This window comes from Trichechus manatus, unplaced genomic scaffold (genome assembly GCF_000243295.1).
Source record: "Trichechus manatus latirostris isolate Lorelei unplaced genomic scaffold, TriManLat1.0 scaffold00247, whole genome shotgun sequence".
Classification (NCBI taxonomy): domain Eukaryota; kingdom Metazoa; phylum Chordata; class Mammalia; order Sirenia; family Trichechidae; genus Trichechus; species Trichechus manatus.
This window is the reverse complement of record NW_004444183.1, coordinates 1,924,167-1,946,118: the sequence shown is the minus strand read 5'-3', so window position 1 is coordinate 1,946,118 and position 21,952 is coordinate 1,924,167. Positions and strand designations below refer to the sequence as shown.

Below are 21,952 nucleotides of genomic sequence, written 5' to 3'. Positions count from 1 at the left end.
GGTTTTACCAAATATGAAAAAGCCATAAAAGATGTTTTATTTTTGCTGATTTCCCACTTCTGCAACTTACCCTAAACAACTGCTTTAAGTTTCAAGTTTGTTATGTGAAGTTAACGTAACATTTATGATGTCCACCCCCATAGGACAGGCGAGATTTAATTATAACGGGAAAGATGGTGGACTATGCTTGAGTGAGAATGAGAAAGCCCATCTATCAGCACCTGCCACCTTTGGTAAGTAAACAGAAATATGGTCTCGTCACTTAATACAGATACTAGCTTAGAAGTTTTGTTTGTTTAGAAGTGATGTCTCTAAAGAAAAATACACTGATGTTCTTTCTAGAATGACAGATCCAATACACCAGGGGGAAAGTAATTATAAGACCAAAACTGACCCCAGAGTAAAACTGAGAGGAGCTGCAGGATGAAGTTCCTGGACTAGCTCTCACTTGTCCACATGCATCAGGTCTCAGGGCAAGAGGAGAGAGGACTCTGCTCTATGCGAGTCCGGACAAAGGCTCCAACACTGGGCCTCTGAGACACCCCACAACGCTCTGAATAACCACCAGATGGCAAGGTGACAGGAGGCCCCTCCTTTCTATTAACAGGCTCCACGAATCAGAGCAAGGAGAGGTAAGTGCGGGAAGTATAAATGCTCCAGGTCTGCTTCCTGCAGAAGAAAACTACCTGCTACAACAATGTGCTGAGGTGGAGACAGCACCCTGAAAACACAAGCACCAGCTCAGCAGACACGCTCTTACGAATTCTGATACTTCACCAGGTCTAAATACATGAGAGTTCCACAACATCACCAATAAGAACGAATATTTAAAGTCTGGATAAATCAGTTCCGGCTCTTTTTTTCAATGTCTTAAAAGCAAAATAAAGCAGACATGAGAACAAAGAAGTAATATGAAACAATGCATTTATCCAGCTGTGTTTCATTAACTCAATTTTTAGTTAAAACATTACAGAAGGGGAAATAAGTAAAGTGTGTTTGACTTGTACGACTGTGAGGACAGAGACAAATGACTTAGAAAACATGAACCTATCTCCTCCTCCCATCACGACAAAGGTCTCTGAGCTTCCCAAGTCTGCAGAGGTGGTGTTACGACAGTGCTGGAATGAAATACTGAAGAGACACATCTTCATGAAGCAAATCAAAATGAACGATCCTGTGATTCACAATATCTGGGGAGAAAAGAACAACGAAGTTATTTTAAAGACCCATTCCAGCACACACACTTGTATCCATGCATATTAAAATGGCTTTTCACTCTGCACTTCTTCTAGAGCACCTGGGCCCTTCAGAGGCAAATGAGTTACGGTCAAGTCTGCAGCCTCTCTGCCCTCCAACATTATCTTACAGCTGGTGCTCCACCCTGGATTTAGTTCAAGCTGCTCAGCCACAGCAGGGTATGAGAGAGGAGAGTGAAGCTGCTGGGGCCTTGGGTGAAAAACTCCTACTCCAGGTTTCCTGGCAACCACATTTATCCGAATCAAGGTACTTCTGAGCAAAAGCAACTTTCCACCAGTGAGCAATAATAAATGTAGAGGAAAAAGTCGGAATGCCCAAGATTTCACCTAACACCTGTGACGAGCTGAGCTCCACAATGGCAGGAGAGCAGCACTTTAACTGGCCAGCCCACTCAGTCTTCTGCAAAATGCTGTGAAGGCTCATAGTCAGGCACTGTGTTCAGTGGGGACAGAGCACGGGGCATCAGGCTCCAGACCAAAGAGGGAAACGACCACAGGAGCCACGTGCAGGAGTGTGACGTGCTCCTCCCCCTCAGGGAACACCGGGAGGTGAAGGGAAAGGGACAGCACAGAGCAGGGAGGAGGACTGACACACAGTCCAGAACCCAGGGTGCGGGACCATGGACCACGCCGGCTCTGAGAGTGGGGAATAATGGGAGGCACCAGGTGGAGTAGCTCTGTAGCCACAGGGCAGGTGCCTACCACACATTCAGTCAACACGGAAACATGACTGAGTGCCAGACCCAGAGCCAGGAGCTGATAAGAAACAGGTGAACGAAAAGCAGACGAGCTCCCTGTTACAGAGGCCCAATCACAGCTGACTCCAAGGCTGGGGAGGGATGCAGGGGTGGGGACCACACACTGACGTGTAGAAGCCTTCTTTAGGAGATGGCCTGTACTCCCCCCAGTGGGGTGGAAACCGAAGGCGCCAGAGAAAGAAAGCATCATGGAGGAGGGACTGCTGAGCTGACAGCAGGAGGATGCTACCCACCAAGACAGAAAATACAGGCAGAATAGGAGGTTTGGGGAGATAAAAAGTAGAAGAAGTTCAATGGGGTCATTTTCCTAGAATTATTGCTACCTCAAAATTTCATTCAGGTACAAGTGACTCAGTCAACTGCCTTTGCTGATAAAAATAACTCTCTTCTGTCTTCTTAGTTAACCTTAGATTACTGTTCAAAAGGCATCACAAAATGGCATTTCAAGGACTAAGGTGGTAGAGCTGAGGGGCGCTGTTCTCCTACTGCCACTCCAACACCTCCCCTTTTCCCACTCTCCCGGTTTCCACATTATGCAGAGAGGAGGAGTATTTCAACTCTAACTTCTCAAGCTGTTGGAAGTTCAGACTCTAGGGCTGGGAGGAGGAGCGGTCTTGGAAGGCAAGAGACCCAAGACTAAGAATCTGCATTAACAAGATCCCCGGTGCTTTAGACGCATATTCAAGTTTTAAGAAGCGCTATCGGAAAGAAAATAACACATCACAGCTGGAAACCTAAATCCAAGCAAAATGCTATCAGCTCTTCCGAGTAAAAGTACATTAAAATGGCAAAAATGGGATTATCAGTCCATGTTCTCTGACAGCTCTCCAGGCACAGACCTGATTCATGAGAGCCAGTCAGGGCCGCCTGCTCAGCCCATCTACCCCAGAGTAGAGCTCAACCCCAGTGCGGCCACAGGTTGTCAGAAGCAAACAATGCCAGGAGTTGTTTCTCTTCGGCCAGGCATTTTCCCCTTCTAGTTTCTTCTGAATAACGGGCAACCTGACCGTCTGCAGTGCGATGGATCACTTTTACGTGGCTTTTCTAGCCATGGTCTTGTAACTCCCACCAAAAGATGGGTTGGGACTATGCAAATAAGGTGCTTCTGGCCCACCAAGGGGACTGGACAGCTTACTAATAATACAAATAAGGTGCATGGCACCCTTGTGGGGGTGAGACTATGCACATAAGGTATATGGAGCCCTAAAGAGGGGATTGGTCAGTTTTGCCATCCCTCCAGGCTTAAAATGAGCCATCCCAGAGGAGGAAAGGGGGACGTAACTACCACCAAGCAAGAAAAGCTAGGAGTGCAGCAGTCCTTTGGACATGGGATCCCTGCACTCAGAACCTCTTAGACCTAGGAGACAGAGCAAGAGCTGTAACACCAAAGATGGCTAGAAATGGCGAAAAGCAGCAGCAGAGAAACAGTGGCAACAGAGGCAGCAGAACCAGGAGACTGGCGCTAGACAGCACAGTGGGCTTCCCACGGGCATGGCCGAGATACTGTCCTGACCAAAGAACTGTATCCTGAGTCGTTCCTGATCCTGAATTGTAATCTGTTACTTCCCTAATAAAGCCCATAATTGTGAGTATGGTCTGTGAGTTCTGTGTGGCCATTGCAACGAATTATCGAACCCAGCAGAGAAGTAGAGAGTGTCGTGAGTGACGGCTGGTGTCAGGAGTGGTAAAAAGGTTGGAAAGAGAAGGTATGTCTGACCTCCAACTCACAGGAATCAGCCTTGGGCCGCTGATGCTGATAAATACTCTCCTCCTCCATAGTGAAGCTAGACTAAGGGTCTAACACTGCTGCCACACCATTTTAACACTGTGCTAGAAAACTGGAGTTCATAGAACAGATTTTTTTGTGTGTGTGTCAACAAAACTGCATACAATCCGTTAGATTACAGTTGATTAAAGTATTTGAAATATGAAAAAAACAAAGATGCAGACTCACTGCATATGGCCTTTGTAGGATTTACTTGTTGTCCAGCAAGGAACTGTAGGAGCTTCTTAATATCTATGCGCACTTCAGCCATTTGTTCCGGGTTTCTACTTTGAGAACAACTTTCAGAGGCTAAAATGACACAAATGTTTTTAAATACATCATCATCAGATGTGACGGAACCCAAAGACGATGTAATGACTCTTTACTTAAATAAATGATTTCCATTTTCACCGATTTTAGCATCCTGTAGAAACACTGTAACTTGTCCATGTCGTCACTCACGAAGCCAGCATTTGTCCATCTTTACTATGTAAAATACTATGCTAATTTCTAGGGGATCTTCACTTACAGGGATTTAAGATATGACCCAAGCTCCCTCTATAGGTTAAAAGAAAATTGTCTTTATTAGTACTCACTATACATTTAAGAGCTGAAATATATATAACTATTTCAAGGCTTCTCATTTAAAAGTGGAATAAAAAGAAAGAAAGCATTCTTTCAAGTTCTAGGAAAGTACTATATATAAGACCTTCCTTGTATTTATTGCCTTAATATTATGGATTTCACTTTGCTGGAACAGTACTCTCCTTAGTATAAAGTAAAAATCACTTGCAGCACTATTAAAACTTGTGCTTATTTTCAAGCAAACTTGTGGCACTAAATATTAATTCTAAAAGTGCCTGGGACCTATTATGTCTGTTTCAGAGCAAACACGTATCATGAAATGATTTTCACACAACCAGCAAACCTATTCTCCCCTGTCCTCTTCCCCTGCTTCCCTCTTGGGCCCCTCTCACACTCCGCCCTGTGCAGCACAAGCCCAAGCCCTCTGGGACTGACTACTTACCAGATCATGCCAGCACTCTACCCTCACTGCTTACTGAACTGGCTTGGCAGTCCCTCATCACCTCGTATGAAATGAAAATTGATTTCTGACCAAGTGAGAAAACTTTCTATCTGCTAATCTAATTTTATACGTGTTGAAAGCATCTGATGCATGAGAAAAAAAGAAGAAATTTTAGTTTACCTTTCTGACTCCATTCTGGGTGAGAGTTTGAAACTGGACTTAATCACTGGGAGGAACCGTGAAGACTATTTAGCTTGACTCCTCGTTTTACAGATGAGGAAACAGACCCTAATTTAGCCATTTAGTGGCACCTTATTCCCAGGTAGGCTAACTTTTCCAATGTGCCAGTGATAGGCAATTCAATCTCAATTCTTTTGTTCTCTCTCCAAGCATAAAAAACAGTCAACCAAATGTCCACCTTTTTACATTTACCCATTGCCATCGTGTCGATTCTGACTCATAGCGACCCTATGGGACAGAGTAGAACTGCCCCATAGGGTTTCCAAGGAGCAGCTGGTGGAGTCGAACTGCTGATCTTTTGGGTAGCAGCTGAGCTCTTAACTACTGTGCCACCAGGGCTCCCTTTTCACATTTAGAGACACCACAAAGGTTTTTATTTGAAACATTTAACTTATCGAAAGCAAAATATAGCCCACTGCAAGACTTACCTAATGGAGGCCTTCCAAGATCTTTAAAATGAGTTGTAACACATACTAATTCAGTTTCTATTTTCAAGTTCAATTCTTCATTTAGGTTTGCTTCAATAATCTGCAAATTGATTGATTTACAGTCTTAAAAAAGAAAAGAAAAAAGAAAGTAACCCGTGGACGCCAGCTTCCACAAAACCAGGTGACAAGGTTCCCTCACAAACGCCAGAACGCAAGCAGGGAAAACCAAAGCTCCGACAGCATCAAGGCCCACGTGGGCCAGCAACAGAGAAAAGTCTGAGAGCCAAGAACTCAAAACCTGCCCCAAATCCCCAAATGGAGAAATACCCCTTGAGTGCAGAATGCAGTGTATATAGATCTTAAAACAACAAGTAGAGCCGGGAGGGGCTTTGCAAGGAGTCTGTGGGCAGGTGATAGGTTTGGGGAGGTCTGGGGCTCCCTTCCAAGACAGCACTGCAAGAAATTGCAAGAAGTAAAAACCCAAACTGACCAGGATGGGACCTGGGCAATAAAAAGACAATGAGGGCTTAGATACTAGTAGGCGAGGAGAATGACAGGACAGGTTTCAGAGTGTACTAGAGACGTGGCTACAGGAGAAGCTGTATTTTCTAATGTTTTAAAGTTACAACAGAATAGAGAACCCTGGGGTCTGCCAGTTTGTTGTACTGTGGTGGCTTCTGTGTTATGATGCTGGAAGCTATGCCACTGGTATTTCAAATACCAACAGGTTCACTCATGGTGGACAGGTTTCAGTGGAACTTCCAGACTAAGACAGACTAGGAAGCAAGGCCGGGCAGTCTACTTCCAAAAATTAGCCAGTGAAAACCCTGTGGATCACAACACAACACTATCTGACTTGCTTGCTTTGGACACATCATCAGAAGGGATCAGTTGCTAAAGGAGAACATCATGGTTGGTGAAGTAGGGAGCCAGCAAGGACGAGGGTGTCCCTAGGTGAGATGGACTGGCAGAATAGCTGAACAATGGACTTAAACATGCTGGCAATTATGAGGATGAAGCAGTCTGGACAGTGCTTCATTCTGATATACATAAGGTCACAATGAGAAGGAGTCAACTTGACCACAGCTAACAACAGAATTATGAAGCTAGAAAACTATTCTGGTCCACTCCCACACCTCCAGTGAAACTTCTTCTTAAAAGAAAAGGACAGACAGTCTGTACCAACACCAGCAAAAGATGGTGGTCGAAACTCATACAAAGATATTCTGAAGAAAGTGAGAGTGAATAATGAGCTAGATAGAAGACAATAATACGATGAAGGCATGCCAGAAAAATACTGCCACAAAACAGATGCAAAGTGTAACCTGGTATTTCAAAATGAGCCCAAAGAAATTGAGAATAACAGAAGCTATAAAAGAAGAGCATAAACCAGAATTAGGGAAACTCAGAAAAGAGAAGACAGACAGCCTGCAGATAGTAAAAAGAACTGACAAGACTCAGGAAACAATTAGAAATGTAAGGAAATTTTTCAGAAATGGAACTAAACTACAAGGAACACAGGAGCAAATAGGCACTACAGAGAGCACAGTGAGGGAAACTGAGAAGGAAAGGAGAAAAGCAAAATACCAAACAGAACCAAAAGATAAAGATGATCTGAAAGAAAATTAAGGTCACTAAACATGTGAGGATTGTTGAAATGGCAACTTTTTTTGTTACATATAGATTTACCACAATTAAAAAGAAATGGAAGGGAGCCACTATGGAAAGCAGAAAAAATTTACTGATTGCCCTGTTTTTACAACTGGGTGTCATAATGTATTAATCAAAATAAGATGTTGGGAAAGAAGAGGTTTTTAGTGAAATTTTTTATTTTGTTTATAGGGAGCCAATATGCAGTATCTAAAAATTAAATCATATGTTAAAAATTTGAATTCATGTCAACAAATGAGAATTTAACTTAGTGTGTGCCCAGAACTGTTCTAAAAAACACAGAAGAAACAAAGTCCCTCCTCACATTCAGTAGGAAAGATGGCCACCAAGGGAAAACAATGGGTCAACCACTCTGTCACACCTACAAATTTAATACAGTAAAATCTGCGAAAGCCAGAACCCGTGTAAGGCAGAAACCGGTCAGAGAAGGAAAACTCAAATATTTTCCACTAAAATGAGTGATAGAAAAGTGGTAAGACTGCATCCTGTCAAAGGTGGAAAATTTTCGAGACCCGGAAAAACAAGACAGTCCCACTGAGTTCCAGTTTTTATAGGTTTTGCTGTATAATCATAAAATCTTAAGACTGCGTGGGAACCTTACACTTGATTTAGAAAATAAACTCAGCTATTGGAAAATGTGACCTCCAAATGCAGAAAGGTCCGAGGATGCAGTCAACATGCTGCAGTGTCCCTGGTCCTGCGCCACTGAAGGAGGTGACTGTGCCGGAAGCAGGCCGTCCTCCCAATACCACCCCCGCAGCCTCCTCCTCCCCTGTTCCTCATAGCTCCTTCCACCGTGGTCACTCTCCTCTTGCTCTCCCTGAGCTCTGACTGCCTCCATGTATCACAGAGGAATCCTTTCTTTCCAAGTCTCTCTTTCCTCCCCCAGCCAACTGGCTCTTCTACCTGGACAGAACCTAGAAGTGAAGTACACAGTACATGGCAAAATATGCCTAAAGATTGTGCTAATCTACCCATGGAGCACTATATTTCCTTCTGATGTAGGTCTCTGCCCTTTTTAAAAGTCTGGCAGGTCTTTGAAAGTCCACAAAGCATTTTGCTAGTCAGCATTTAGCCCAACCAGTAATGCAAGAGTGCCACCTAGCAAATGGAAAGATAAATGCAGTTTTCGTATTTTGTAGAAGCCATTCTAAAAGTGGTACCCTGGTGGCACATTGGTTAGGTGCTCCGCTACTAACCCAAAGGTCAGTGGTTCAAACCTACCAGCTGCTCCATGGGAGAAAGACTTGGTGATCTGCTCCTGTAAACATTATGGCCTAGGAAACCATATGAGGCAGCTCTACTCTGTCATATAGGGTCACCATGAATTAGAATCGACTCAACAGCACACAATAATATTCTAAAAGTACAGCAGTAAGAGATGAGAGGCCTAGGACTGAAGGAGGAGACTGCCCAGATCAGCACAGCTCTACTTCAGCTAAGTCTGGCTATAGTTAGTGAACAGAATTTAGTATTCTTCATTCTTGTTCCTAAAAATTGGTCAATTCTGAATATTTCTTGCTCTAGAAACAAAACCAAAAAGATTTTCTTGACACAATTGTGTGAGCTCTTATTTCTGAAGCTTTGATATTTAATAGAAAAACAGCCCCTCCCCCCAACTTACTTGCTGCATGATTTAGTAAATTTACCTTTGAATGAGGAATGTATATTTTTAACCTTTTTCTTTCACTAACTAGGAATATACAGTCTGTCACACATCTCTGGTCAACTGAATTTGACAACGGTGCTAAGTCCATTCAATAGGAAAGAAGCGTCTCCTCCATAAATGGCATTGAGAAGATGGCAGAGTAGTCAGATGATTCCAGTGGTCCCTCTTACAACAAAGACTCGAAAAAACAAGTAAATCGATTATATATGACAATCTAGGAGCCCTGAACATCAAAGGCAAAGTTGAGGAATCGGATTGAGTGGCAGGGGGAGGGAGAGACACTTCGGAAGCAGTGAGCAGTTGCCAGACCTCACCCAGCAGGAGGTGGAGCCCTTCAGCCCGGATCAGCTCGGGATGCGGGTGAGGCAGGCAAACAGCGGCGATCGGGAGGCATTTTCCTCATCAGGAGACACCCAGTGGCAGAGAGTCTACTCAGCCATCAAGAACCAGTGAGAAGCAGCCCTTGATCGGTGAAAGATAAGTACTCGCATCTGGCCTACTGGGCAGATCAAAAACACTCCTCTTTGGGAAAAACCTCTCTCCCAATTACGTCCCTGCTCCCTGCTCTGCACTGGGTCTGGGACGGCTTCAGCAATTGCCAAGTCCCCTGGGCTGGAAGTAGGACCTGTCACGCACCCTGAGCCATTCTCCTGGCCTTGGAGAGTGAAAAAATTAACAAACGGGTGGAAAATAATCTGCCGGCTACCCTAGGCCAGGAATTCAGTGTAGGCACAGCTCCTTTGCCTAGGCACAGGAATAAGGGATCCATGGACTTTGAGTGCCTTTCCCCCGCATAGACTTGTGTGGGCCCATTTCAATGGCGTAGTTCCTCATTACCACAGTACAACAGGGTATATACCTGAAGCCTAACTTCAACTGTTTCAGCTGTGAAGTGGCAGGTTCTTGACATTTGATACCACTCTGCCCATTAAGCACGGTCTTCACCTACCCACATCAGGGGTCTGAGGACTTGTGGCTCCACCCATGCCACCTAGCCACCTGCAACAGGGGCTCAAGAATAAGAGGTGCCCCCCAGTCCTCAGAGCCAACAGCACTGGGTGGTCATAGTCCGGCTGCAAAACCCACCCACCTACACACTCTAGGGAACAGGGACACACTTTCCTCCCAGACACTCGAGCGCGGCCATTGGCCCCCTGCCTTGCTGAGCATGTGTCCCCCTGTTGCAGATGGATGCCTGTGTCTACACCAATCACCCATGTCAGTCTAGGACTGTAGGTGAGAGCCTGCACCACACACTTGGTGGCCGACTACCTGGAAACCTGAGCTGAATCTATACAGGAGGAGTGGGCAGACTCCTGGGCTCACATACTTAGTGGCAGGTCTTGCCCCCTGGTGGCAGGATGTTGGAGCTTCAGGGGCGCCCGTGATCGGGTTAGCTCACACAAGCAGCCTATTCAGGCATATCAAAACAAGACGCTAGGACACAGTAAGCAAACATAAAATAAATAATAACTTATTGATGGCTCAGAGACAGCAGTCAATATCAAATCATATAAAAAGGCAGACCATGATGGCTTCAGCAAGCCCCCAAAATAAAGAATCTAGAAATTGTCTGGAGGAAGAAAATTTCTTCGAATTACCGGAGGCAGAATTCAAAAGATTAATGTACAGAACTCTTCAAGACATCAGGAAAGAAATTATGCAAAGTGCAGACCACGCAATAGAGGAACTTAAGAAGATTAGAGAAGAGCATAATGACAAATTTAAAAGGCTGCAAGAATTCATAGAGAGACAGCAATCAGAAATCCAGAAGATTAACAATAACACTTCAGAATTAGACAACTCAATAGGAAGTCAGTCATAGGAACAGAATTGAGGCAATGGAAATCAGAATTAGTGAGATTGAAGATAAAGCACTTGACACCAACTTATTTGAGGAAAAATCAGAAAAAAGGGTTTAAAAAAATGAAGAAACCCTAAAAATTATGTGAGATTCTATCAAGAGGAATAACCTACGAGTAACTGGAGTACCAGAACAGGTGGGGGTGGGTAATGGATAACAGAAAATACAGAGAGAAGTGTTGAAAATTTGTTGGCAGAAAATTTCCCTGATATCGTGGAAGATGAGAAGATATCTATCCAAGATGCTCATTGAACCCCACACAAGGTAGATCCCAAAAGAAAGTCACCAAGACATATTATAATCAAACTTACCAAAACCAAACATAAAGAGAGAATTTTAAGAGTGGCTAGGGAGAAACAAAGTCATCTACAAAAGAGAGTCAATAAGACTAGGCTTGGACTACTCAGCAGAAACCATGCAGGCAAGAAGGTAATGGGATGACATATATAAAGCCTTAAAGGAAAAAAAAAAATTGCTAGCTTAGAATTATATATCCAGCAAAACTGTCTCTTAAATATGATGGTGAAATTAGGGCATTTCCACATAAACAGAAGTTTAGGGAATTTGCAAAAACCAAACCAAAATTACAAAAAATACTAAAGGGAGTCCTCCGGTTAAAAAATCAATAACATCAGATAACAACCCAAGACTAAAACACAGGGCAGAGCAACCAGATATCAACCCAGATAGGGAAGTCACAAAAATAAATCGAAGATAAAGAGAGAATTTTAAGAGTGGCTAGAACACTGAAAATAGGGAAACAGAGATGTCAAAATGTAAAAGATGACAACACTAAAACAAAAAAGAGGGACTAAAAAATGTAGACATAGATTTTTCACATGGAGAGGAAGTCAAAGTGATATAAAGAAATAAAAGACTGTTTTAAACTTAGACAAATAGGGGTAAATGTTAAGGTAACCACAAAGGAAACTAAGAATCCTACACGTCAAAATAAAAAACAAGAAAAATATAAACACTCAGCAAATACAAAATCAACAACAATGAAAAAGATGAAAACACATAAAGACAAACGATTCAGCACAGAAAATTAAGTGGAACAAAGAAACTGTCAACAACACACAAAAGAAGACATCAAAGTGACAGCACTAAACTCATACCTATAAATAATCACACTGAATGTAAATGGACTAAATGCACCAATAAAGAGACAGAGAGTGGCAGACTGGATTAAAAAAAACATGATCCATCTACATGCTGCCTACAAGAGACACACCTTAGACTTAAAGACATAAACAAAAACTCAAAGGATGGAAAAAATATATCAAGCAAACAACACTCAAAAAAGAGCAGGAGTGGCAATTTAATCTCTGACAAAAAAGACTTTAAAGTAAAATCAATCCACCACAAAGGATAAGGAAGGAAACTATATAATGATCAAAGGGTCAATACACCAGGAGGACATGACTATAATAAATATTTATGCACCCAATGACAGGGCTCCAAAATACATAAATTCTAACAGCATTGAAAAGAGAGACAGACAACTCCACAATAATAGTAGGAGACTTCAACACTCCACTTTCAGCGAAGGACAGAACATCCAGAAAGAAGCTCAACAAAGACAAGGAAGATATAAATGCTACAATCAACCAACTCGATCTCATAGACATATACCGAAAACTCCACCCAACAGCAGCAAAGTATACTTTCTTTTCCAATGCACATGGAACATTCTCCAGAATAGACCATATATTAGGCCATAAGGCAAGCCTCAATAAATGGCACTGGGAAAACTGGATTTCCATATGCACAAAAAGGAAACAGGATCCATGCCTCACACCATACACAAAAACAAATTTAAAATGCATTAAGAACTTAAATGTACAAACTAAAACCATAAAATTCTTAGAAGAAAATGCAAGGGTAATGCTGTTAGGCCTAGTTTTTAACAACAGATTATCTAATATAATAACTAAAGCACAAACAGCAAAAGACAAAATAAATAAACAGGACCTCAAAAAATTAAAAACTTTTGTTCATCAAAAGACTTCACCAAAAAAGTGAAAAGACAAGCTATTAACTGGGAGAATATCTTCGGGAACCATATATCCAATAATATAATAACCAAAATATATATAAAACTTCAACAACAACAAAAAGAAAAGTAATCCATCATAAAATGGGCAAGGGACTTAAATAGACATTTCATAAGTGGACATTCAAATGACCACCAAATGCTGAAAAGATGCTCAGGGTCATTAGCCGTCAGAGAGATGCAAATCAAAACCACAATGAGACACATTTCACTTCCACTAGGATGGCTAGGAGCTCTGGTTGCGCAGTGGTTAAGAGATATGGTAAGCTACGGCTGCTAACCAAAAGATCAGCAGTTCCAATCTACCAGCTGCTCCTTAGAAACCCTACAGGGCAGTTCTACTCTGTCCTATAGGGTCACTATGAGTTGGAATCGACTTGACGGCAACAGGTAGTAATAGTAGCAGATGGCTAAGATTAAAAAAAAAAAAAACAGAAAATAACAAATGTTGGCAAGGATGTGGGAAATTGGAACCCTTATCCACTCCTGGTGGGAATGCAAAATGTACAGCTGTTGTGGAAAACAGTGTGGCATTTCCTCAAGAAACTAAAAATAGAACTACCAAATGACCCAGCAATTCCACTCCTAGATATATACCCACAAGACCTGAAAGCAGAGACTCAGAGGCTTGCTATATTCATTGCAGCATTATTCACCATAGCCAAAACGTGGAACCAACCTAAATGTCCATCAACAGATGAATGGATAAACAAAATGTGGTACATACATACAATGGAATACTACTCAGCCAACAGAAGAAGTCTTGATACATGCTACTATATGGATGGAGTTTGAAGACATTATGCTGAGTGAAATAAGTTAGTCACAGAAGGACAAATATTGTATGACCTTGCTTATATAAAACAATAAGAAAAGGCACATGTATAGAGACCAAAGTTTCTTAGTGGTTACCAGGGGCGTAAGGCAGAGGGAAAGGGAGAATTAACAGTGATGAAAAAATTGCATTGATTAAGGGTAGGGTTGCACAGCCAATTATTGTAATTGCTGTCAATAAGTTGTACACCTGTGAAAGGTTGAACTGGCAAAAAAAAAAGTCTGCTATAAACTGGAAATACCTAACTGAAATAAAATATATGAAACACTACTTGTGAATATTCCGTAAAACCAACATATGACATATTCCTGTTTTTTCAAACAACCACAGCTGGAGATCATTAAATTCCCATTGTTTTGAAGAAATAATGGTTTTATATATATAAGTATTTATTCAACACAACAACTTACACTGGTTCTAGACACACTTCAGGCTTAAACACCTTCTTACGCTTTATTGAAATTCCTAAAATCTGAGTAATGAATTAGATTCCATCTCACTCCTGACCACAACATGTCTGGCACACAACAGTGTTTGATCAAGACTTACTGAAGGAATAGTTTAAACTAGTAAAGAATGTCTGCCTTGAGAATTGAGCTCTTTTAAGATCTATCCATACGGGATCAAACTGACATAAACTCACTGCCCACTAAAGTTCCTAACTAGCAACTCACAAGACTAGATAAGAACTTTAGTGGGCAGTGAGTTTATGTTAATCGGAGAGGAACAACACAGAAAAGGAGGGTGAGAATGGTTGCACAACTTGAAAAATGTTGTCATGGATTGAATTGTGTCCCACAAAAATGTCTGTCAACTTGGCTGGGTCCTGATCCCCAGTATTGTATGATTGTGTACCATTTTGTAATCTGATTTCCTTAGGTGTTGTAAACTCTATCACTATGATGTAATAAGATGGATTAGGAGCAGTTTATACTGATGAGGTCTGCAACATTAGATATTGTCTTAAGCCAATCTCTTTTGAGATATAAAAGAGAGAAGAGGTTAGAGAGACATGGGAACCTCACACTACCATGAAAGCAGTGCTGGGAGCAGAGCACATCCTTTGGACCTGAAGTTTCTGTGCTGAGATGCTCCCAGACCAAGGGAAGACTGATGCATCACAACGACCTTCCTACAGAGCTGACAGAGAGAGAAAGCCTTCTCCTGGAGTTGATGCCCTGAACTTGGACTTGTAGCCTACTGGACTGTGAGAGAATAAACTTCTCTATGTTAAAGCCATCCACCTGTGGTATTTCTTTTATAACAGCACTAGATAACTAAAACAAATGTAATCAATGTCACTGAATTGTAGATAAAGAAACTGTTGAATTGGTGTATGTTCTGTGTATATCCTCAACAACAAAAAAATAAATTCTAAAAAACTTACTGAAGAAATTAACAAACTAGTTCTCTGAACATCAGTCACTTGTATCTACTTCATGATTCAGCTATCCAGAAGATTATACACCTCAACATACTCTGCTTCTGAAGTATCTAGATAAGATCTTACTGTTTTAAATGGTTTATTTAATAGTTACCTATCATTTATTGAATACCTACTAATAATACAGGCACCTTAGATAAATTATTTCTATTTGTACTAGGTACCTTACGTAAATTATCTCTGAATTTACAAAAAGATGGTTGTACTATTGCCCCCATTTCTGGCTGTCAGCATCAGTTATGCAGCACCGCAGCTACGCGGTGCAACCAGGAGGTGGACCCAGGTTTGTGTGGCTCCAACGCACCACCATGTCCACCACATCATGATGCCTCTCGCCCACAAACCCAGTTCCTCTTGGGTTAATCGTGAAGCTGATCCAGTGAAGCTGTTTCTGAAAGCAGTACAGCACACATCTCAAAGCACTGCTACTCCATGTGGTCCAAAGTCAGGCGGCATCAGCATCCCCCGGGAGGTTGTTAGGAATGCAGAGTCTCAGGCCCCGTCCCAGGTCTACTGAACAGAATGTGCATTTTAACAAGATCCCCAAGGGATTCATACGTATATTAGCATTGAAAAAGTGTTATCTTAAAACATTATGTGGATTCGGAGTGGTTTTTTCTGCTTCTACTCTAGTCACATACAAGCCCACTCCCAACAGTAACACCTCTCATTAGAAACAAAGGATTGAGAATCTCAGTGAGGGAGGGCTTAATGATCTCTGAAGCGGGACTGGACATTTTCAGAGAGTTGAGTCCCACTCATTTTCCTTACTTCTTACTAACTGCCCATAATCTACAGATACGGAATTCTAGTTACCCAGGTAGATCTCAGTTGCCTACTTAATTTACCCTGTACTTTGACAACTCCCCATACAGTTAATTCGAGATTGCAGTGACTACTCCACAAAAATATTTCAAATACTCCAGAGAAGAGAAGAAAAAACCTCCACTTCTGATGTTTCTAGCTATCTTTCTGCCTCTCTATTTTGCTGACTCATTTCCACTGCAGAGAGAGAACAAACAAATGGATCCTTCGATTAATTGCCCTGCCTGTTCTCCCCTGGGCCTCTCCAGAAGTCCCCAGAGTGGGCTGGATCAGCACCAAGTTAGACCACAGGCAGATACCAAGGATGCACAGAGCACATTACTTCATTAAAAGCACGTTCTAAATTAAAATAAAATCTATAATGATTAAGTCATGAAGGAAAACTTTTAGACAGGAAGTCCATTATTCTTATGTGAGAACTATAGAGAAAAAAACAGCCTGTAAATGTTTTCTAGGCTTCAGAAAACTTTTGCAATTCTAAAAATCCCTTGATGCTAAATTTCATTCCAGATTTATTCAACACCTACTGAGTGGTAATCGGAGCCCTGGTGGTACAGTGGTTAAGAGTCTGACTGCTAACCAAAAGGCTGGCAGTTCAAATTCACCAGCTGCTCCTTGGAAACCCTAAGAGGCAGTTGTACTCTGTCCTATAGGGTCGCTATGAGTCAGAAACAACTCAACAGCAATGAATTTGGGTTTTTTCGGAGTGGTAATCCTATACTCGGTGATTGGGGTGCAAAGACGAATCAGACACCTTTTTTCTCTTAGAAGCTGGCAGTTCAGCAGAGGGTAAGAGATATTAGCAGGCAATTTATCACGTAGCACTGAACAGAGCAGCTCAGGGGAGGAAGGAACTTGCAGACAGGGGAGTCAGGGAAATCTCTTGAGCTACATGAACAGTGACAGCTAAGTGCTTGCCAGGGGAAAAAGGGAGAGAAGAAAACTGAGTGTCAAATGGCCAAGAGATAAACACTGAAAAGAAGTGGCATTGGGAGGAGTGATAGAGTCTGGCGTGGTGCTGCAGGGGACTTGGTGGTGTGGCAGGAAATGAGGCTGGAGAAGTAGGTGGAGAGATTGTGAAGATCAAAAGTTCACACCTAATCATGTGGACAATGGTTTTTAAAATATTCCAAGGCATAATCAAATGTGGTTTTGGAAGATGCTAACTCCGGTGGGGAAAACTAGAACAGGAAGAGGTCAAAGGGTGAAAGATGAGTTGGGAGGTGTTATGGATTAAATTGTGTCCCCTGAAAATATGTGTTGTAAATCTTAGTATCTATGCCGATGGTTATAATCCCATTTGGGAATGGGTTGTCTTTGTTATGTTAATGAAACATAATTAGCATAGGATGTGTCTTCAGTCAATCTCTTTTGAGATGTAAAAGAGATTAAACAAGCAAACTAAAGCAGCAGAGACGAGGGAAAGATTGATGCGAAGCTACATGGAGGTCTCCAAGGAATCAGGAAACAGAAGCTGAAGAGACAAGGACTTTCCCCAGAGCCAACAGAGAAAGATAGCCTTCCCCTGGAGCCAACGCCCTAAATTTGGACTCCTAGCCAAACTGTGAGCACATAAATTTCTGTTTCTTAAAGCCACCCACTTGTGGTATTTCTGTTATGGCAGCACTAGATAACTAAGACAGGAGGCTAACAGTAAAAGTGGCAGAGGAGCATCTGAAGGGGTGAGGGTTGTGGGGCAAGCAAAGGGAGAATTCAGGATAACCCAGGTGTGAATGAGAATAATCCACACAACTTCCCATCACTGTCCCATACTGTGGGCTTTCATGACATGTGCCAGTAGGAAACTGTCTCAAATGCCCATCTACTTGGTTTGAGAACTGCTTAGAATAAAGATGTGTATGGTTTTCAGAATCTTTGTTTTGGTTCACTGAAAGACATCTGGGGAATAGACAGGAACTCTAAACTCACTGTCAATAACAACACTGATTCTTTAACAAAATTATACATTAGAAGATAAAATATGTAATGTTCTATCCCAAATATAAGAAAAAAAGCCAGGACTGTTGAAAATATTCTTACTATATTATAAATATAAATATTAGGGATTAAAGGCAAATATAAAAACTTTCCCCACTGGATAAGAGGTGAAAAGCACCAGAATAGGTTTCTAAGGGCAACTCTAATAGTGCAGGTTCTTTAAACAAGCCAGGTTCTCACTGGTCTGGACTCAGTGAAGAGGCACCTGCCTGAGACACCATGGGCATCCCTCAGTCCACGTTTAAGTTTCTCCACAGAGCAAGTAATCCACGCAGGCTAAAACAAATACTGAAGAGTTCTTTTCTAAAGGAGTAACTACTTACAAGGTGATTGCTGATGTTTTTCATTTTTTCGACAACACTCTTCATAGTCTTCAGCACTGGTAAGTAAATACTAACCTACAAAATCAATGAGAAAAGTTAAAAGTACTAACAATATATACAAAAGATTATATTAGGTCATCAATAACTATTTTTAGAATGCATGCACGATTAAAACCTCTGGAATCCTGCATTTTTAAATTGTCTGACTAAAGTTCTTTTAAAAATATGGGAGGAAAAAAAAAAAAAAGCCCTAATTTTATAATTTTACTAACTCATGGATGTTCAAGCCACATTAAAGAGCCTAACGTCTACCTCTGGTTACCCTGGTGACCACGTCCCTGTAGGGGTTCTTCTGGTTCAAGAAGGATCACAGCTCTGCAGCTGAGATTCCTTATATAAATCAAATCCAAGGGGAATGAAACACAAGCACTCAGCAGGAGGCCTTCCTCCAAGGGATGTTTACACCTGGGGCTCAAAGAGGCCTTTTCAGTACTGGCAAAAATACAGCATCAGAGCTAAGCCTGTGTTACTAACGAAAATACTATTATTTTCAGCGGCTTGGGATTACTATGGAAACCCTGGTGGCATAGTGGTGAAGAGTTTGGCTGCTAACCAAAAGGTCAGCAGTTCGAATCCACCAGGCGCTCCCTGGAAACCCTACAGGGGCAGTTCTACTCTGTCCTATCAGGTTGCCATGAGTCAGAATCGACTCAACAGCAATGGGTTTGGTTTTTGGTTTTGGGATTACTAGGAATAGGATTGTTAAACCAAGTTCTAAATTGTGAAAACTTCTTGCCTCTTGGCTCTCTTACACACATCCTGGGCTTTGCTCCTTCCGGGGACTTTGAGACCCAAATTGGTGCTTAAAGCCAACACTCCTGATAGACGGTGACTGTGCTCCAAAATACTATTTTAGATTTTTTAAGTGCAAATATTGAGGAAGACACTGTCCTGTTTGTAAAAAAGTGTAACATTTCTATTACATACAATGCTGTTTTAAGATGTTCTATGTAAATAACAAAGACAAATATTCCAACTTTCTTCCTTGCGTAGCCTTTAAAAATGAATAAATATCACTTTCTTTTGGGGTACTACGCTATTTTCAAATGAAGTATGCTATAGGACTTAAACTAAAATTAGAGAATTCAAATCAGGCCATTTCATATATGAGGAAGAACAAAACTCCAGGCATCAACTTACATCAGAGTCTGGGACTGTAGGTTCTTGTAAATCCTTCCACAGTTTTCTAGGAATAACCTTTATGGGGATGTCATGTGTCACAACGCGACTACTGCTCGAGACGGATAACTGTCAAGAGAAGAGTGAAAATGCATTTTGATGTCAATATTAAAAAAAAGAAGACTCAAAGGACCAAAAAAAGTTAATACGCTATCTCTAAATGGAATGTTCTTAATTCATTCACTCTAAATCCATTCAACAAGTATTTACAAAGTACCTGTTCTGTTGTGGGTACTGTTAGGAGAGTGTGGGGAATAAGACAAGGTCCCCAAAGTTCCAGTGGAACAGATGGATCAATGAGCAAGAAAACAAACAAAACAAAATTTTCTGGAACACTCATTACAGCCTTGAAGAAAACAAAAGAGTGGGAACAGTGTGAGTGTAGGGGGAGGTTGCTTAGACTAGGTGGTAAGGAAAGGCCTCTCTAAAGAGGTAACACGTGTCAAGTCACATAAAACAAGGATGAGCAGCCGGTCATGAGAAGATGGGAGGTGAGGGAGGAACAGTGTTCCAGCAGAGGGAACAGCACATATAGAGTCCTGAAACAGAAGCAAACTTGCTATGTTTAAGGAAGAGAAAGAAGACAGTTCTTTGCTCATGGGACACTCTGGCTGCTTCAGTTTCTACACTATCAAAAGGATAAGCCAGGTTTATCTGTTTCCAAGGGCTTTTATGAGACTCATAATAAGTCAGAGTATCTTGCACTCTTAGAAAAGTATTCATGTCACCATCTTGCTTTTCCTTAAGCAATTAAAGAAGCATATGTGAATTGGAAACTCTGATTCACTCCAAGAACTGCCTGACTGCAAAGTCAGTTAAGAGTTGAGAAAAAGGTATGAAGAAAAGTTGAGAAATCCTATTCCACAGAGAAGTTTAAACTGAATACAATATTCATCAGTAAGATAAAGTGTGTAGCATATAAGGAAGGAGAGTTCTAAAGACAAGACGTGGGGTGGGGGGAGGCAGCAGTGGTGCTGAGCACTAAAGAAAGATATGGTTTCAAAGAGTGAGAAGAAAAGAGATTTCAAGCGGAAGCCTCAACATCACCAAAGTCTGAGAAGTGGAAAAGAATGAGTAGTACTTTGCAATTTGGTTCCACGAGAGGTTGGGTCATAATATGAAGGGCTTGTACATCATACCAAGACATTTGGACTTCATTCTGTGAGCAGTGATAGCCACTGTGGTATGTGTATGTTTGTCCTGAGGAAAACTATGCACTAACTTCATCTGGTAGTGTCATGTAAGACAGATGTGTTACTCCTGAATGAGAGATCATTTAAAGGGTATGACAGCAGATGAAGTAGGGGGAAAAAAACTTCAAGGTGAAAATAGATTAATTTCTGGATTAGGTAAAAATACCACTAAAAGAAATAGAGAGGCGAGGATATACAGATCTGAGAAGGTGAGTAAGTTTTACTGCATAACAAAATGCACCACTCTATTTGAGCATTATATCATCACAACACTATTTTAAAATGAGGAAAAACTGACTTCAGTTTAAAAACTGGCCTTTAAACAAAACCAATTAACTTTCAAAAGTATTGTTTAAAAAAAAAAAAAAAAAAGTTGCTCTGGGGTCAGTTTCAACTTGTGGCAACTCCAGGCAATACAGAGTAGAATTACCCATAGGGTTTTATTGGCCGTAATATTTATGGAAGCAGATCGCCAGGCCTTTCTTCCGCAGTGCTGCTGGGTGGGTTCAAACTGCCACCTTTTGGTTGGTAGCTGAGTGCAAACTGTTTGTGCCACCAAGGGATCTTATTATTAAGAAACCTAGGCTTACAATGACTGTATTCCTTCTCGGAAGTTTCAGAAATGCCCTTCCTCCTACTCACCATATCTACAGAGACTGTAAGGCAGGGGAAGTGCTTATTAGTCAGCTTCATTTTCAAGGCTCTGGCATTCTGGGCAGTTTTCAAGGCTCGAGATAAGTTTTCTGATGTCAGCTCTACATAAATTTCATTGTGTTCTGCTGAGATACCTTCCATTTGAAAGTCACTGAAGAAATTCTCCTAAGGTGAGAAAAAGGGGGACAGGTGTGACCTTTCTAGTGGCATCAGGCTAAGTCTGCAGGCCGCTCAGGAGCTTCCGCTCACCTGTTCCAGTTCACACCACATGCCCACCCCTCCATTGGTGACCTTATCGGAAAGGATGAAGTTCAGCTTATCCGGGCTGATGCGGAGGGTGCAGGTTTTGGCAAGCTTGGCGATCATGTTACTGGTTCCTACAGCAGGGGATTAAAGTAAGGAATTACTATAATTTCCATCATGTATCCCAGGGGCCAGTTTATCTCAAAGAACTTCTCATTCACCATGTTGCAACATCCCGGTGAAAAAACAAGTTTATATTTGTATCACTCTGGAAGGTAATTTATTACCACAGATGTCATGCCATTCTTCCAACAACCCTGTGAGGTATGCAGCACGGATCCTCAGAATTCAAATAAGGAAACTGAGGCTCAAAGAGATTAACCGGCAGCTAGGGGCTGCATTCATTCATTCATTCAACACACACTCGCTGCCCACTAGGTAAGGGAGCACATGGTTCAATGTAA

General features: G+C 41.7%; 1 protein-coding gene across 1 annotated transcript; it reads right to left on the bottom strand.

Annotated features, from left to right (window-relative positions):
- Window positions 1-773: 773 nt before the first annotated feature.
- On the bottom strand, window positions 774-21,616 carry HUS1 (HUS1 checkpoint clamp component). Its single transcript, XM_023724455.1, has 7 exons — window positions 21,495-21,616; window positions 21,234-21,410; window positions 19,360-19,467; window positions 18,160-18,234; window positions 5,475-5,574; window positions 3,969-4,088; window positions 774-1,190 (listed from the first exon to the last, which is right to left on the bottom strand). The coding sequence occupies exons 1-7, from the start codon at window positions 21,609-21,611 to the stop codon at window positions 1,108-1,110; spliced, it is 780 nt and encodes a 259-aa protein (XP_023580223.1). The 5' UTR covers window positions 21,612-21,616; the 3' UTR covers window positions 774-1,107.
- Between the last annotated feature and the right edge of the window lie 336 nt (window positions 21,617-21,952).

What these genes read in the sequence shown, in the direction of transcription:
- HUS1 (XM_023724455.1), bottom strand. Translation starts at nt 21,611, where the DNA reads ATGATCGCCAAGCTTGCCAAAACCTGCACCCTCCGCATCAGCCCGGAT. An exon ending in AAAACATCAGCAATCACCTT is followed by an intron (nt 5,575 to 18,159) that starts GTAAGTAGTTAC and finishes ATCAATTTGCAG; the next exon opens with ATTATTGAAGCAAACCTAAA. An exon ending in TCCTACAAAGGCCATATGCA is followed by an intron (nt 1,191 to 3,968) that starts GTGAGTCTGCAT and finishes TTTTCTCCCCAG; the next exon opens with ATATTGTGAATCACAGGATC.